Genomic DNA, 15,434 nt, shown 5'->3' on the forward strand with positions numbered 1-15,434 from the left:
GGCAAAACCAGAAATATCAACTCATGTCCTGACGACATTCTCACTGATCAAACTTATTGATAACACACACTGGAGGCAGTGGAGATTTTACTGCTTCAATACAAACACTGGAACAATGTTTTGAGGAAGAAATCTGAGGAAAAAACAAGTTTACTAGTTTTTGTTTTTATTTTAAAGTTCAAATCGTCAAGTCGAGTCAACTCATGACACTGAGCCAAAGCTCGTTTTTACACGTTCCTCAACTTAAAGTAGCTCCAACTCAACACACAGACAACGACCACAAATATCGACAGTTACTGTGGGACCAGGTTTACTGTGGGACCAGGAAATGCCCGATATTGACATCAACGCCGATATTCCGCTCATCTATCTTGTCTGCATGAAACTGGCCTCTTAGCATTTTCAGATGACTCCTGTCCTGACGGGGACCTCTGTTTGACTCTGCAGGGGGCGACAGTGCCGGAACCGTCCCTCCTCGCTTCCTGAGGGGCCGAGCGCCGCTGGCCCCCACCGACACCCCCAAACTGTGAGGACGGCCCCGCCCCCTGCAGCGGCGCCTTCCCCGTCCCTCCACGCCCGGAGCACCGAGATGAGACAAAACATTTCCTTCCTCTCACACTTCAAGTCACAGATTGAGCCGTTTGAAGGAAAGAGAAGCCAGCGAGTCTGAGTGTGTGAAGCAGCTGCTGTTCAACACGGATTATTGTCACAAGACTCAGGAATCTGCTTTTTAAACCTAAATACAGATTAAAGCTGGTGGATTTCTGTCAGTGTCATCACGAATAAACATGCAGATCATGTATTTCACCTGTAAGCGCCTGCCGGGCGTGAATCACACGGGCACCTCGTACTAACAGTCACTGGACGCCACCGTCTCACCGCCAACACCTTCCTCCATGTTGAGGGTTTGATTTTCTGCTCCCGAATCGAATGGATTTGGTTTTCATCTCACTTGTTGTGTTTGATTCGGACTTGACCGTCACTCAGTTTAACGTTCGATTTGACATGTTTGTATCACGGTTTGCTCGTGTTCAGTGTGATAAAGAGTTTTGGCTGAACGTCTCCAGGCTGGAGTGGGTTTCCTGTTAGTGAACGGATCAGAACATCAGAACTTTTTCGTTAAGTTCAGCCAATGACAGACAATTTAAAATATTTGTAGAGATGTAGTTTGTGATCGTGATTTTTAATGTGAGAGAGTGGATTGTTTTGGAACGGCTGTGTTTGTGTTCTGACTGCGGTTTTCTTGATGTTTGTCTGGAGATGAGCGTCACTCCACGCCGGATCTTCGCTCACATTCTGCTTTATATCAGATACCTTATTAGAAATAACTCTAATTAAACTGATAAGTTTTTATTGGTACTGTCAAGATTAATTTTCTTAATCGTGATTGATCACAGAATTTCCTTAGTTAATTGTGATTGACTGCTTTTTAAAACGCATATTTAAAATTCTGTTGTTTTGCATTTCAACGCAGTTTTAAAAACATAACATAAAAAGGTCATCGGTCCAGACAGGAAGTTGATTTTAGATTAATCATTGAAATTTGAACAAACAAACAACCTCTGTGAATTCTGTGTGACCTTGCTGCGGCAACGGAACATAACTTCAAGGTCACGCAGAGTTCTAACAGAACGGTTGATTTAAGATTAATCTTTTGAATTTCAACATCACAACTTCCTGTTTGGACTCATTTCTCTTCAGAGTTTTTAATTAGGAATCAAATGAACACAAAGGAAGAATTTTTGGATTTTCTTTCAAAATAAAGTTCCATGAAGACCAATGTATTATATTGTATAATGTCTACATCAATTACGGTTTTCCCGATCCCTAATTGTATGATTTATCACAATTTAAAAAATTAATTTTTTGACAAATTCAATCGCAATTACCTCTGTTAGCCCTACTTTTGATCAAATAGAGTGTTTATTATTCATGCATATTTTTTCCCTTCACAGTAAAAGGCATCAAAAGTTGAAAGAAAAAAAAAATAGTTTGGATTGTTACTCAGGAAAGAAGTGGATTCTTTTAATTGTTTCAACTTAAAGGTTCAAACTGTGTCTCATTGTGTCCACATTTATTTTAACTTCAGTGTTTGAGGCAAAAGTCCTGAAATGTATTTCAATTAAATCCACCTGAAATCCTTAACAATCCTTCGCTTTCTCTCAAACACAAAACAGCAGAAATGCAGACGGACAAAGGTCAAAGGTCAGTGAACAGTTTATTTCCAAAACTACTACAAAATAACATTTCAAAATAAAAACACTCGGGAGAAACTGAGTCCTTCTAAAACCACAGAATAAGTGAATTTCATTTTAATAAAGTCTTCCTGGAGGAAGCAGCGAGCAAAGAGGAAAACAGAAAACTCTAATAATTAGTGCAAACTTCTTTTCTGCAACTCAGAACAGTCGTTCATACCGCTTTATTTTATAGTCAATAAAAAAACGAGGCAGAGGAAGTAAGAAAGCGACCAATGGTCTCTGGAGTCACTGGGATCAGAAGACGCTGCAGACCTGCACCAGGTCATGTGACCACGGAGCTCCTCGCCTCAGGCGGACGTTGTTCACACACACAGGCTTCTCCGGCCTGAAACAAAGCAGTCGATCAATTAATCAATCAATCAATCGATCCGGGCTTTACACCCGATGGTCGGAAGGCGGGTGGCGAGCTGCCGCACCTCGGCGAGGGGAACTCGGACACGCAGACGGACTTGACGTGGATCTCTGCCTGCCGGTAGAACCGGGCGCCGGTGTTCTTCATCCAGATGGAGCTGATCTCACAGAGGGGGGCGGGATGAGGCAGCACGGCCCTGTAGACCGCCCTGTCGGTCTGCCTGCGACACACACACACACACACACACACACACACACACACACACACACACAGGAGCCTGTGTTTGACTCCTCAGGTCTAGAAGACGGGATGTTCTCAGTCTTCTGAGGTGATGTTTTGTTCCCACGTTCACAAAAAGCCAACAGAGCTGAACTGAAAGGAACTCGTGCACGAGGGCCGTGCACGGGCCGGTGTTCCTGCACCTGCTGCAGCTCTGCATCCTCCCCACGCTTCTGGAAATAGAAGCTGCGCAGAGAAAACACAACTCTGCAGGAAAGAGGCTGGAGAGGCGGGCTGAGGACTGATGGGACGGTTTAGATTTAATTAGGTCTTTTTTTTTCCACAATTTTACAAACGTCTGTCTGTTTCCAAACTGAAGAAAATAATAATGACAGAGAATTCATGAATAAACGAGTCTTCTTTCGTTAGGGTTTCTAAAATCTCGAGTTCTTTAAAAAATAAGACTGTAAATCCTGAACAGATGTATGCTCTCTGTACCACGCATCCCTGGACCCTGTGAAACCCTTTAAAGCCCAATATGATTTAATGTAGTGATTTAATGTGGTGAAACTTAAGATTTCATCTGTAAAAAACAGCCGGGAGTCCAATTGCTGTTCCGTAGGAACACTTCCTTCCTCAAACATGAGTCACTCTGCAGCTCTTGAAAAAAAAAGAAAAAAAAAAATCAAGTAAAGTCCTAAAATATGCCTCGAAAAGACAGTCTAGTACTATTCCTATTCTAAAGATACTAAAAAATCTAATATTTGTAAGATATTTACTGAAATGAGTAATTTAAGTCTTGTAATACCACTTCTTGCCACAAGGTGGTACAGTGCGTAACGACATCTTTCCTCCAGCAGGCGGTTCAGTTACAGAGAATTTAAAACTGTAAATAAATGTAATGAACTGCAGTCTGTTTATAGGATTTCTGATATTCTGGTATTTACTGAACAGCCTGGACAGTGAGCGGAGACAGACGCGGTACGTACAGCCGCAGCCGCCGCTCGGTTCCCAGGTTCTCGGTCCTCAGAGTGACCTCCAGCTCGGCGCTCTTCTCCAGCGGAGAAACCTCCAGCTCCAGCAGGATGTGATGAGCTGAGAACACACACACGCACACACACACACAAAGCACAGCTGGAGAGGTTAATGCACAGCGGAGAAGAACGATCCGCTCAGCCAGATGTTCAGGCTAATGAGAGCCAGTCCTCCATACATCTTTCATTAATCACGTTTCTCACATGGATTCAGAGTCAGTTTCCTCCCACAGTCCACAAACATGTTAAATTAAAATTAATGTCAAGTCCACAAGAATATTTCTGTCTTCAGGTCCGGCGTTTCTAAGAAAGTCTGATTCCTCCATGCATGCAGGACCTCGAGGTTTAATCAACTTTTTTAATTACTGTAGGAGAAAAGACAGAATATCAGGATGAACTGAGGTCAATGTGGAGACAAAACACGCGAGATTAAAACAAACTGACCACAAAAAGGAGGTGAAGACGTGGTGAGGAGAAAGAGCTTTTTCTCACTGGGAAGCAGAGCTGTGTGTATGCCACTGTTCTGTGATAAACCTGTAACACACACACACACACACACACACACACACACACACACACAGTGAGTGGGGTCAGGTGTCATGAAGCCTCTCCTGTATCGACTGTGTGATAAGAAGCTGTCAGACGGTGTGTGTGTGTGACCCTCGGTGTGTGTGTGACCTGCTGCCTGCTGGTGAGACTGAGGCTCAGCAGAGAACCAGAGCTGATATTTATAGCTTTCACTCTTTGAACAGTTCCGTGTTTATCAGGCTGCAGGATGTTACTGATGAAATGAGTCTGACATGAATGATCCGACAGTTCAGAGCCATTTAGGCCTTTTTCAAATCAAAATCAAACACAGTGTACCTATGGTGGGGCAGGAGCCCTTGAAGTCCTCGCAGTCCACACACCGGCCCTGCAGGAAGTCCTCGTAGGAGGCGCACGGGACCCCCAGCAGCGTGCACGAGCCGTTCAGCGCGCTCATGTAGACGTGCAGCGCCCTCATGTGGTCGCAGATCACGTAGCCGTACACTGGGAAATAAATGAGAACTGACAACACAGAGCAGCACTGAGGGGGCAGACGGCTGCATGGAAAACCACCCCATCACCTTCATTACCTTCATCACCTTCATCATCATCATCACCTTCATCATCATCATCATCATCACCTTCATCATCATCATCGTCATTATTATTTAAGCAGGTTAAAACTATCAGAATTCATTCAGGATCTGAAACCCGGCGTGTTTAAAGCTTACTTGAAGGGAATCTGGAGCGAGCGCAGCCGATCTGGTCCTTTCCTCCGTTCAGGAAGAAGTCAACGTGGCCCACAGGGATGGAAATCCCGAAATCTGCCTCACAGGAGAGAAAAACATGGAAAAGAAAAATTAGTTTGGAGTCAAAATGAGGAAACTTGAATATGTAGGCTGCTTGTAGTTCATTAAAAACTCAAGAAAGTTCTAAAAAAAAAAACCCTCTAAAAGTCTCCCAGCAGCTCAGTAAACAAAAGTTTCAATCTGGTTACGACATGCAGGACTGAATCCAGAGCGTTAATCCTCTGAGGAGGGGAACTGGGCGCTGAGGGAAACCAACATGGCGGGAAAAGGAAGGAGGCGTCTCACAGTCGGAGTCGGTGTGGATGGCGTCCACAAACTGGGCGTCGGACGGGTCCAGGCGGTCGAAGGTGTCGGCTCCTTTGAACATGGGCCCAGCGGGGTCCAGGGCTGGACGGCAGGGGGGGGAAAACAGTCTGTTGATTTAAACCTCGTCTCAAACCAGAGAACCAGAGAGACAGAAGCAGCGACACAAAGACAGGAGGGGAACAAAACAGCACAAACACACCAAACATTCCCGTTTCTTGGACTTTCACAGAATGAAGATGTTCATTTTTCCACGTGGTCGTCAAATCTAAACTGTTGTGGAGCCATTGAGCCACTGAGCCCCTCCAACAGAAACCCTGATATAAACAGCTCACAGCGGCGCCTTGTCGCTGCTCACAGCTCCAGTGTCTCTTATCGAAGAGCTGCGCTGATCGGTGAAGGTCACGCTGAAGGTCAGAGGGTTGTGGAGGTTGTTAGAGTCGACTTAGCAGCTCTGAACCTTCCTACATGTAAGTTTTGCTTAAGTTTTTTCCTCCTCTAACATTCCCTCATGAGAAAACTCTAAAGTGTAGCAGGATTAAGGAGGAGAAGCGTGAATCTGAACCGACCGGTGATTCTTCCGATCTTCCCTTCGAACAGCGTCCCCACGAACCCGGCGACGTGCGCCCCGAGGCTGACCCCGATGAAGTGGAACTGCTCCAGTTGGCCTCCGTGTTTCTGAGGGAGGAAACATCCACAGCAGGTAGAGCCGATTGTCAACCTTTAATCACTAAAACATCCAGCACCGCAGATTAAAACAGCTGTTAACTAATCCCTTTGTTAACAATAACAGCTTGACATGATATTTTTTTTTGACTTTTTTAGACACTTTAGACATCAATTGTTTTTTTCTTCTCATCTTTTCAAATAGTTTTTTTAATGCTCTATGTTATTTTACCACTTTACCACTTTGTTTTTTGCCACTTTAAATCAATCCCTCCATCTTTTTTTAGGCTTGTTTCCAAACAATAATTCTTTCATTTCTCTCTACATATCAAACAAGTGAAATTCCTCCAATATCAACTATTTATCATATATTTTAATAGTGTTTTATGATGACTCCAATGGAATTTATGGTGTTTATACTTCTTCTTGTTCCTGTTTGAATTTAAAGTAGCACTTTAACAATAAAACAATTATGAATATTTATATTATTGTTAATAATAATAATAATAATAATAATAATAATAATAATAATAATAATAATAATAATAATAATAATAATAACAACAACAATAATAATATAATAATAATAATAATAATTTACAAAAATGCAAAAATGCCAGAAAATCCTCCATTAAAGCAGGTAAAGTTCCTCCTGACTCGTTCTCCTCGCCTGCATCTCGTTGATGAGGACGGAGATCTGCACCGCCACCTCCTTGTAGTTCTCCACCACCAGGTTGTAGGCGAAGGAGGCTCCGTAGACCCAGTCCACCACCACCACGTTAGCGTCCTGGGCCCGGAGCAGGGCCTGGGCCAGCTGCTTCACCCAGGAGGGCTTACTGCCCAGAGCCCTGCGGGGTGGGGGCAGAGAGAGAAACCAGGATTAGGGACATTTGGACTCAACTCTGGGTTTTGGGCGATGTTACGCTCCACCCACAGTCTGTAGCTATACTGGTTCTTTAAACATTAAACGCAAACAGTTAATTATAACTTCATAGATGTTAACCTGCTCTCTCTGCATCACTGGGAGTGTTACGGGTTTTCTTGTTTCATTTTACCAAAACAGTTTTCGTCACTTTTTAAGAATTGGTCGGATGATGAATTTTCTCACAAAGCTGCCATCAGACCATTAAATGAGCGCGAGCTGCTGACTCTGTGTGTCGTCAATCAAATGTTTTTAAAAAGTCGATAAATTTCCCTTGATTTTCCGGAGTTCTGATGTCCATCATGTTTATCTTCCAGTGGAAAGGCTGGAGGTGGAGCAGGCAGTTCTCCTGCCTCCTGCTAGGGGGCGCTCCAGAGTCCAGAGGCTGCTCAATTCCAGCGGCAGAGGAAGAAAGTGTCTCAATCTCCACTTTCTACATGATGGAGGATTATAAATCCAGGATTAAACTGTTTTCTAAACTAGACTGTCACTTGAAGCAGGGTTTTCATCCAGAAGGCTCCAGAAATGAGCTCCGTTTATAAATAAAGGTAAGACCTTAATAACATTTTTTAAATTAGATATGCAGCACGTGATCTAATTATCAATATTTCGTAGTAACATTTACTAATTTAATTTTCTACCATTATCAGATTTTTTTGGGATAAACATTCTATTCTGTTATTATCTATGAAGGAACTGAAAATACTTTTCTGGTGGGATGAGCGAAGTCTCGCTGCATGATGAGTTATTGGTTATTTCTGTCTCCTCACTCAGAGAAACGCAGTTTGAAGTCGTTGTTGTCATGTTTTCCTCTTCATGAGTGGTTTTCTTCACTTCCTCCAGCTTCCTCTCAGTCACAGAAACGTTCATGTCGGTTAGTTGTTGATTCTCTGAATGGATGAAACTTACTGCTGCTTCTTCTGATTAAAAACATGAACTCAGGCTCGTTTTTCACTTTGAATTGAACTGACTTCCAATAAAACACATTTTTGATCTGGCTCCACTTTCAGAATCAAATGATGTTTTGCATATTGATAACTTTTCAATTATCTATCATAAAATTAAATGATCGGCCATAGAAAATTACAGTTTGCATCTACTATTGGAAAAAAACTTTTGTCAATTTGTGTTTTTATTTATAAAAAATGTGGCAGAAATTTTTTCAAATGCCACAGAAGGGTTAAATAGTGGAAGAAATAAATGTGAATTGAATCACAATGATCAAGACAAAAGTTGGTCAAAAGATTCACTGCAGCGAAAGTGAAATGAATTTTAGATTTAACCTGTTTTATAGCAGCTGAATGTTGGATCAATGAGAAATGCCTCACAGTGAGAATATCTGAGGTCACTGCTCTCTCTGGGTGGAGTTTGCATGTTCTCCCTGTGTGTGTTTCCTTGGTTCAGTTTCTTCCGGGTGTTTGAGTGGATGGACATTTTTACAGTGTTTTATTAATTGTTTATTTTTTGCAGGAAGGGTAAACCCTCCACCTCCCCTGAAGCGGTGCTCAGGGGTTCGAACCGTCCGTCCCTGCTCACCTGTAGCCGTGGATGATGACCTTGGTGGGCAGCGAGCCGTTGAAATGCGAGGCCTGCTGCTCCAGAGACTCCTGGCTGAACCTCTGGGCGCAGTCCGGGTTCCTCCTGCTCAGCAGCAGGTATTGAACCTGCAGCCGGGCTCGCTGCTGCCGGTACTCCTGCCACGTGGTGTTGTTGAGTTCGGCGCACTGCTCATCGTCTGGCCGCTCGGCTGAAACTGGAGGGAAACGAGACACCCGACCTGAACCAGGACCGTCTGACAGGACTCTACTGAGACCACAACGACTTCTGAATATATGTTTTTTATTATAACAGGAAGTTAAATCATTAACTTTACTGAAACAAAAGAGGCTTTGAGATCATATTCAAATGAAAGATTTAAGGTTATGTTTGAAAACTGTTAAAGCGATACTTCAACATTTTGGCAAATTGGCCCATCTAGGGCAATTCGGTAGTCATTTAGAACAGCATACTTACTTTTTTTGTGAGGGCGAGCTGTTGTTTATTCAGCGGTGTGTCTGAGGAGAGCTTCACGGCGGACATAATGGAAGTGGACGGTACAGTTGCTTCCCCTCGTCAAACTCATCAAATACACAATCCAACAACCCCAAAACACACTTTGGTGGACACGTTATAATCCGCACATTCACTACGCTGTGAAACACCAACAAATAATATTGTAGCATTACGACATTGAAGCAAATATTGGGAACTACTTTTTCTTTTGAGATCACTACGCCCAGACGCCATGTTTAGTAAGTAGTTCCGTCTTAGCAATCTTCGCAAAAAAACGCTCAATCTCGTAATTTTGCATTAATATTTCACAGCGTAGTGAATGTGGGGATTATAACGTGTCCACCAAAGTGTGTTTTGGGGTTGTTGGATTGTGTTGGATTGATGAGTTTGACGAGGGAAGCTACTGTACCATCCACTTCCATTATGTCCGCCGTGAAGCTCTCCTCAGACTCACCGCTGAATAAACAACAGCTCGCCCTCACAAAAAAAGTAAGTATGCTGTTCTAAATGACTACCGAATTGCCCTAGATGGGCCAATTTGCCAAAATGTTGAAGTATCGCTTTAATAATAACATGTTGTTTACTCATAAAACTGCATTTCTAAAGAAAATACTTCATGAGCCATGAAACATGTAAAAAATCCAAAAATTCTTTGTGTTACATAGATGTTGATATTTCATATCATATTTCTTGGAATACACTGTTATTATAATAATAATAATAATATTAAAAAATAATAATAATATGATAATAATAATAATAATAATAATAATAATAATAATAATAATAATAATAATGACAACAACAACAATACATTTATGGGATCATGGTCCAGGAATATTTATGTATTTAATGAATAAGTTAATTAATTTTTATCATATTTGTTTCTTTTGTTTTCTATCTATCTATCTATCTATCTATCTATCTATCTATCTATCTATCTATCTATCTATCTATCTATCTATCTATCTATCTATCTATCTATCTATCGATATAGATATAGTTTACAGATAGATAAAACCCTGAAATTGGCTCAGGCACATGATCTGCTTTATAAACTTATCAGTATACTGTACTAATAAAGAATAAAAAACTTATAAAGAATAATAAAAAAAAGGAACAGCTACAGTAGATGCTGAAGTGATGAAACCATTGAATCAATTATGACATGTTGAGCAAAATGTATTTCTGGTCGCAATCAAGCCTGAATGAAATGAAATCAAATCAAAATGAGGCCAGATTCGTTCCCTGTCATTTATTCCTGGAAGGAAAACTTGTTATTTCTACATAACAGCAGAACATCCCTCCCTGAGAATCTGAGTCCAGGTTGAGAGTTTGAAGACTTACCTGCCAGTGAAGCGATGATCACTAAAACCCAGCAGAGGACGATCCGCTGCTTCAGACTCATTTCTCCCCCGCCGGCCGGCCGGCTGAGGCCTGGAGCTGCTGCTGCTGTGGAGCTTAACGCCGCTCAGCCTCCAGTAAATCCCAGCAGGAGCTGGGTTCACACCAGTCTCCACCGCAAACACACACGCACACACACACCCCCGGCCCTGAACCGGCAGCCAGCAACACGGGAATCCCAGGAACAAGAGTCCAGGCTTCACACAGCTGGTTAAACACACCCCTACGGTCGTCCTCCAGCCTCGGTGTGAGCTGAATCACTCATTACGCTCATCTTTCAGTGTTTTTTCCCCATCAGACGGTGTGTGAGCCGAGCTGACGGTCCTCCGCCTGGTGCTGAATCCATGACCTCATTTGTATTCAATGGCTGTTTGTTCAAAAGGCTGAACTCTGGCCGGGCTGCCTGCGTGTGTGTGTGTGTGTGTGTGTGTGTGTGTGTGTGTGTGTGTGTGTGTGTGTGTGTGTGTGTGTGTGTGTGTGTGGGTTTAAACTCTGCGGTGAGGACCTAAATCTGTTTCACACACACACACACACACAAAGAGAAGTTGTCAACGCTGTGTGTGTTCCCATCGAGTTACAAACTGCAGTGAAGTTTACAGTGATTAACGAAATGTCCCTAAGAGCACAGTGTTTGTGTGTTTGTGTATTTTTTTTTCTACACTCACATTGTGGGGACAGAAACTGAAGTTTATAGAGATATGATTGAAGGTTTAGGGTCTAATTTTAGGGCTGAGTCAGTCGTTCTGCTTGAGGTTAGAAGGAGACACGGAGAAAATAAAAGTCCCAGATGGCAGGAAAACACCCACGTTGTGAGGACCGGCTCACTGGAGGGTCGACAGATCCATCAGGTCAGAGTGAGAAAGTAATGGTGGAGGTTAGAGTAGTGAGCAACAGCTCAATGAGAGCAGAGGAAACGTCCCAGGAAGCCACGAGAACGTGTGTCTGTGTGTGTGTGTGTGTGTGTGTGTGTGTGTGTGTGTGTGTGTATTTATTTCTTTTGTGGGGACCAAAAGCTGTTGCATAATGAATACTTACCGTCAATTTGGACACACACAGGCACGCACAGTTTAGTGGTTGTTGGAGTGTGTGTGTGTGTGTGTGTGTGTGTGTGTGTGGTCTGAACCTTCAGTGCTAAAGCAACTATTTATTTGTTTTTCTGGCCTCTCGTCTGGAGCAGTTCAGTAACCTTGGAAATGTTAGAATTACGTTACAGGCACTGTGTCAGTGGACGGACCCCACAAGTACTGCTGTCCTGACGGAGGGAGAGAGAGAGAGAGAGAGAGAGAGAGAGACGAGGTCACCTTGTAAAGTCAGGAAATCAATCATCAGGGGATTGGTTGATTTTTCCACTGTGAATCTCTCTCTCTGTCTCTCTCTCTCTCTCTCTCTCTCTCTCTCTCTCTCTCACACACACACACACACACACACACACACACACACACACACACACACACACACACACATCTCTTTGAGTCAAGGTTGTGTCTTGTAGTTTATAAGTAATTTGAAAAGGTCAGTCAACATGAAAGCTAAATAACAGCAGTCATTGTGGGAAAGTTGTTTTCTTTTTGTGTTTTTTCCTTGAAGATGTGGACCTTGGCCAGAATAATAAAAGCCAGAGGAGAGTTTTCCCCTTAAATGTCTAAAACAACTCCCAGTTTGTTTTATCAACGAAGATTCAACATTTAAGATCCTCCAAGTGCTTCTCCTGTCATCACAGTGTTAAACCACCTTTTACATTGCTTTTGATGATATTGAAGAATTTTAAAGTTAAAAATATCAAATAAACCGTAAAGCAAACATGTACATTTTTATTTATTTATTTATTTATTTATTTATTTATTTATTTATTTATTTATTTATTTATTTATCATAAACTTAATTCAATTATTTTCAATATATTTTTTTATTATTTTAATATAATTGTTTATAGTTTTATTTTGGGAGTTATAATAATAATAATAATAATAATAATAATAATAATAATAAAAATAATAATAATAATAACTGGTCCCACACAGGAACATTTTTGACAATCCTTATGATACACACCGGTGGCTTTATATTTTCTAGTTTTAAAATTGGAAAAAAGAAAAGAAATTATGATCAGTGATGTTTGTTTCATTTTGAAAAGTACAAAAAAAAAAAAAAAAGTAAAGTCTTGAAAAATCATTTCATAAGGTTAAAGTTTTCCCGTGTAGGCAGGAGTTGCCGGTTCACTTCCTCCTCAGCTTGTCTCGCTGGGCCGGCAGCTGCTCGGCCAGCCACTGGGTGGTGCGGCGCCGCGCCTCGTCCCAGCCGTAGCGCGGGACGTAGCCCAGCTCCCGCCGGGCCTTCTGGTAGGAGAAGCTGAAGGGCGTGTTGAGCATGATGAGCAGCTGGCGGCTGAGCGGCGGCACCAGGCGGGCGAAGGGGCGGAGCAGCGCGCAGACGGCCTCCATCAGCAGGCAGAAGGCGTAGAAGACGGGGAACGGCAGCGGCAGCCGGTCCTGGATCCCGAAGCCCAGCGGCGCCAGGACGGCGTGGTTGAAGTCCGAGTAGCTGACGGGCGGCGTGTCGTCGGACACGAAGTAGAACTGCCCCCCCGCCCGCTCCCGCCGGCGGGGGTCCTGGAGGGCCCGGGCCGCCTGGAGGTGGGCGGCCGCCACGTTCCCCACGTAGACGGGATTGACCAGCGCCTCGGGCCGCGACATGCGGAACAGCACGTCCCGGTTCCGGACCCCGTCCGCCATGTGGCCCAGCAGGAAGCGGCAGCCCTCGCCGAAGATGTACATGGGCCTGAGGACGCAGGTGGCCAGTCGGCCGCCGCCCGGCAGCGCCTCGCCGTGCGCCGCCAGCGTCCGGTCCTCCGCCTCCTTCTTGGTCTTGCTGTAGTTGAACTTGAGCGAGCTCTTGTAGGCCGTGTCCTCGGTGCCGTTGGTGACGGCGTCGCCCGCCGGGTTGGGCCCCATCACCTCGATGGTGCTGGTGTAGATGAAGGACGAGACGTTCTCGCTGACGCAGGCCTCCAGCAGCAGCTGCGTTCCTGTCGGGGAGAAACGCCGCGGCGGTCACGAGAACCGAAGACCAGCAAACCGACAGAACGGTTGAGGAAGCGGTCGGCGAAGGACGCATTTCATCCCACACTCCAAAAATTAACACTGAAGGTAGCAGAGCTCGAATTGATCGTGGTTTTTTGGCCGCGGCCTCCTGTACCTCGCACGTTGACGCTGTACATCTCGCTGTACTCCACCGAGTCCCTGACGTCGATGATGGAGGCCGTGTGGAAGACGACCGTCGCCCCCCGGCAGGCCGTCCTCAGGAAGTCTCCGTCTCGGACGTCGCCCTCGAGCACAGTCAGCCTGGAGTCGCCCCGGCAGTCTGACGCACAGCAGCACCAGCTTTAACACCTCAGAAAGCTGTTTACCGTTGTCATGGAAACGGACACCTAAAATATCAAAGTTTTCCGTTTTCCTGAAATGCTGCGGTGCCAAACGCGACTTTAGTCTCTATAAACATATAAAGACGAATTCTTGATGACCTTGAAACGCGTGAAATTAACGTTCTCATCACAGTGAAGTCGGTGCTGCTTGAATAGGATTTTTTAAATTTGCATAATAACGTCAAAACATGACAACTGTGCTGAAAACTTTGGTTAAAAAGAAACTGCAAGTTTCACCTGTTTTCTTCGTAAACGCTCCTCTTACTTTACAAACTGACTTTATTCCGACGTTTACCTTCTGACTGAATGAGGAGGATCAGGAGGAAGAAAACCAGCAGGCTCTGTACTTTAGCAGCATATTTCAGGAAAAATAAACCACATCTGACTCTTAATCATTTTCAGATTCACCTCATGTTGATGCTACCGCTTGATCTAATCTGATGAAAATGATCTTAAATATCATCAGAGAAATAAACAGTACATAGATAAGACAGAAAAGCAGTTTTCAAAGGGTTGTTGTACTTACTGTTTAACAGTTACTGTCAGTAACTGATCCATTTTGTGAAGAAAAATGTCATAATTTAACAATCAGCTACACGTCTCACACGTATATAGGAACTTTTTCCATAAAATGAATGCTGTAAAACCTAAATTATACCCTCCCGTTGCTCTTTTAAACATTAAATTTGAGTTTTCATCCATTTAATAACATTAGATACGATGGTTATGAACTAATTATAAAAGCAGCGTGAAAAATGAGCCACATCTCGCTGTTAAAGCATGAAATATTAACAGCATGAGCTGAAAACACATTATTTAACATGTCCCTGGACCTGCAGTGTGTTTTTAACCACACTGCAGCGTTAAAGCGAGCTGCATGGAGACGTTTACCCTCCAGGCCGTCCAGGACTTCAGGCTGGACGTGTTTGTCCAGCAGCCTGATCTCGGCCGGCCGCTCCTCCTCCAGCAGCAGCCTCACCAGCCTCTTCCCCAGGAATCCGGCCGCCCCGGTCACCACACACACATCGCCTCGCAGAGACATCGCTCCTGCTGCCACACACACACACACACACACACACACACACAAACAAGTCTTTCTTCTGTCTCGTTTCAAGAGCCCTCTTTGAAGCTCTCTCTCAAAATGAAGCAAAAAAAAAACAGAAGAACAAGCTTTTGTGTTCAGTTTCTTGCTCTGAGAGGCCGAACGGCTTCTTCTCATAAAGAAAAACTTTGGAGAGCCAACTTACTTGCAGTGTGGAAAGAAGGAAGGTGCAGGGAAGCGACGGTATGCGAGGCTTTCTGGAGTTAGACACAACTGGTCTGTCTCTGTGCCAAGGACAGATGATGAAGCCTCTTATTTGACGGGGGGCGAGTGTTCAGTGGGCCGACTCAGCATGTGACACAGTCAGAGAAGAAATCAGGACATGGAGGAGGAGGAGGAGGAGGAGGAGGAGGATCTGCTCCAGAAC

The 15,434-nt window shown here is 43.9% G+C and overlaps 2 protein-coding genes across 3 annotated transcripts; both read right to left on the bottom strand.

Moving 5' to 3' along the window:
* Positions 1-2,201: 2,201 nt before the first annotated feature.
* Positions 2,202-10,883, bottom strand: LOC115403107 (phospholipase A1 member A-like). Of its 2 annotated transcripts, none has more exons than XM_030111908.1 (11): positions 10,488-10,883; positions 8,625-8,841; positions 6,837-7,014; positions 6,070-6,178; positions 5,483-5,584; positions 5,120-5,212; positions 4,728-4,892; positions 4,308-4,397; positions 3,819-3,924; positions 2,675-2,830; positions 2,202-2,583 (listed from the first exon to the last, which is right to left on the bottom strand). In XM_030111908.1, exons 1-11 carry the CDS (start codon positions 10,546-10,548, stop codon positions 2,493-2,495), a joined length of 1,368 nt encoding a protein of 455 aa, XP_029967768.1. In that variant the 5' UTR covers positions 10,549-10,883; the 3' UTR covers positions 2,202-2,492. The 2 variants fall into 2 exon arrangements, with proteins under 2 accessions (XP_029967768.1, XP_029967767.1); XM_030111907.1 differs by having other exon boundaries at positions 4,728-4,910.
* A 1,877-nt stretch (positions 10,884-12,760) lies between these two features.
* Positions 12,761-15,007, bottom strand: LOC115403238 (3 beta-hydroxysteroid dehydrogenase/Delta 5-->4-isomerase-like). Its single transcript, XM_030112089.1, has 3 exons — positions 14,857-15,007; positions 13,740-13,904; positions 12,761-13,569 (listed from the first exon to the last, which is right to left on the bottom strand). The coding sequence occupies exons 1-3, from the start codon at positions 15,005-15,007 to the stop codon at positions 12,761-12,763; spliced, it is 1,125 nt and encodes a 374-aa protein (XP_029967949.1).
* Between the last annotated feature and the right edge of the window lie 427 nt (positions 15,008-15,434).

Source organism: Salarias fasciatus, chromosome 16 (genome assembly GCF_902148845.1).
Source record: "Salarias fasciatus chromosome 16, fSalaFa1.1, whole genome shotgun sequence".
Classification (NCBI taxonomy): domain Eukaryota; kingdom Metazoa; phylum Chordata; class Actinopteri; order Blenniiformes; family Blenniidae; genus Salarias; species Salarias fasciatus.

Coding starts and splice junctions, on each gene's coding strand:
- LOC115403238 (XM_030112089.1), bottom strand. CDS start 15,007: ATGTCTCTGCGAGGCGATGTGTGTGTGGTGACCGGGGCGGCCGGATTC. Junction 13,905..14,856: donor AGTCCTGGACGGCCTGGAGG/GTAAACGTCTCC, acceptor GCTGTGCGTCAG/ACTGCCGGGGCGACTCCAGG. Junction 13,570..13,739: donor GTACAGCGTCAACGTGCGAG/GTACAGGAGGCC, acceptor TCTCCCCGACAG/GAACGCAGCTGCTGCTGGAG.
- LOC115403107 (XM_030111907.1), bottom strand. CDS start 10,548: ATGAGTCTGAAGCAGCGGATCGTCCTCTGCTGGGTTTTAGTGATCATC. Junction 5,213..5,482: donor CATCCACACCGACTCCGACT/GTGAGACGCCTC, acceptor CCTGTGAGGCAG/ATTTCGGGATTTCCATCCCT. Junction 4,398..4,727: donor GGGCTCCTGCCCCACCATAG/GTACACTGTGTT, acceptor TGTGTGTTACAG/GTTTATCACAGAACAGTGGC.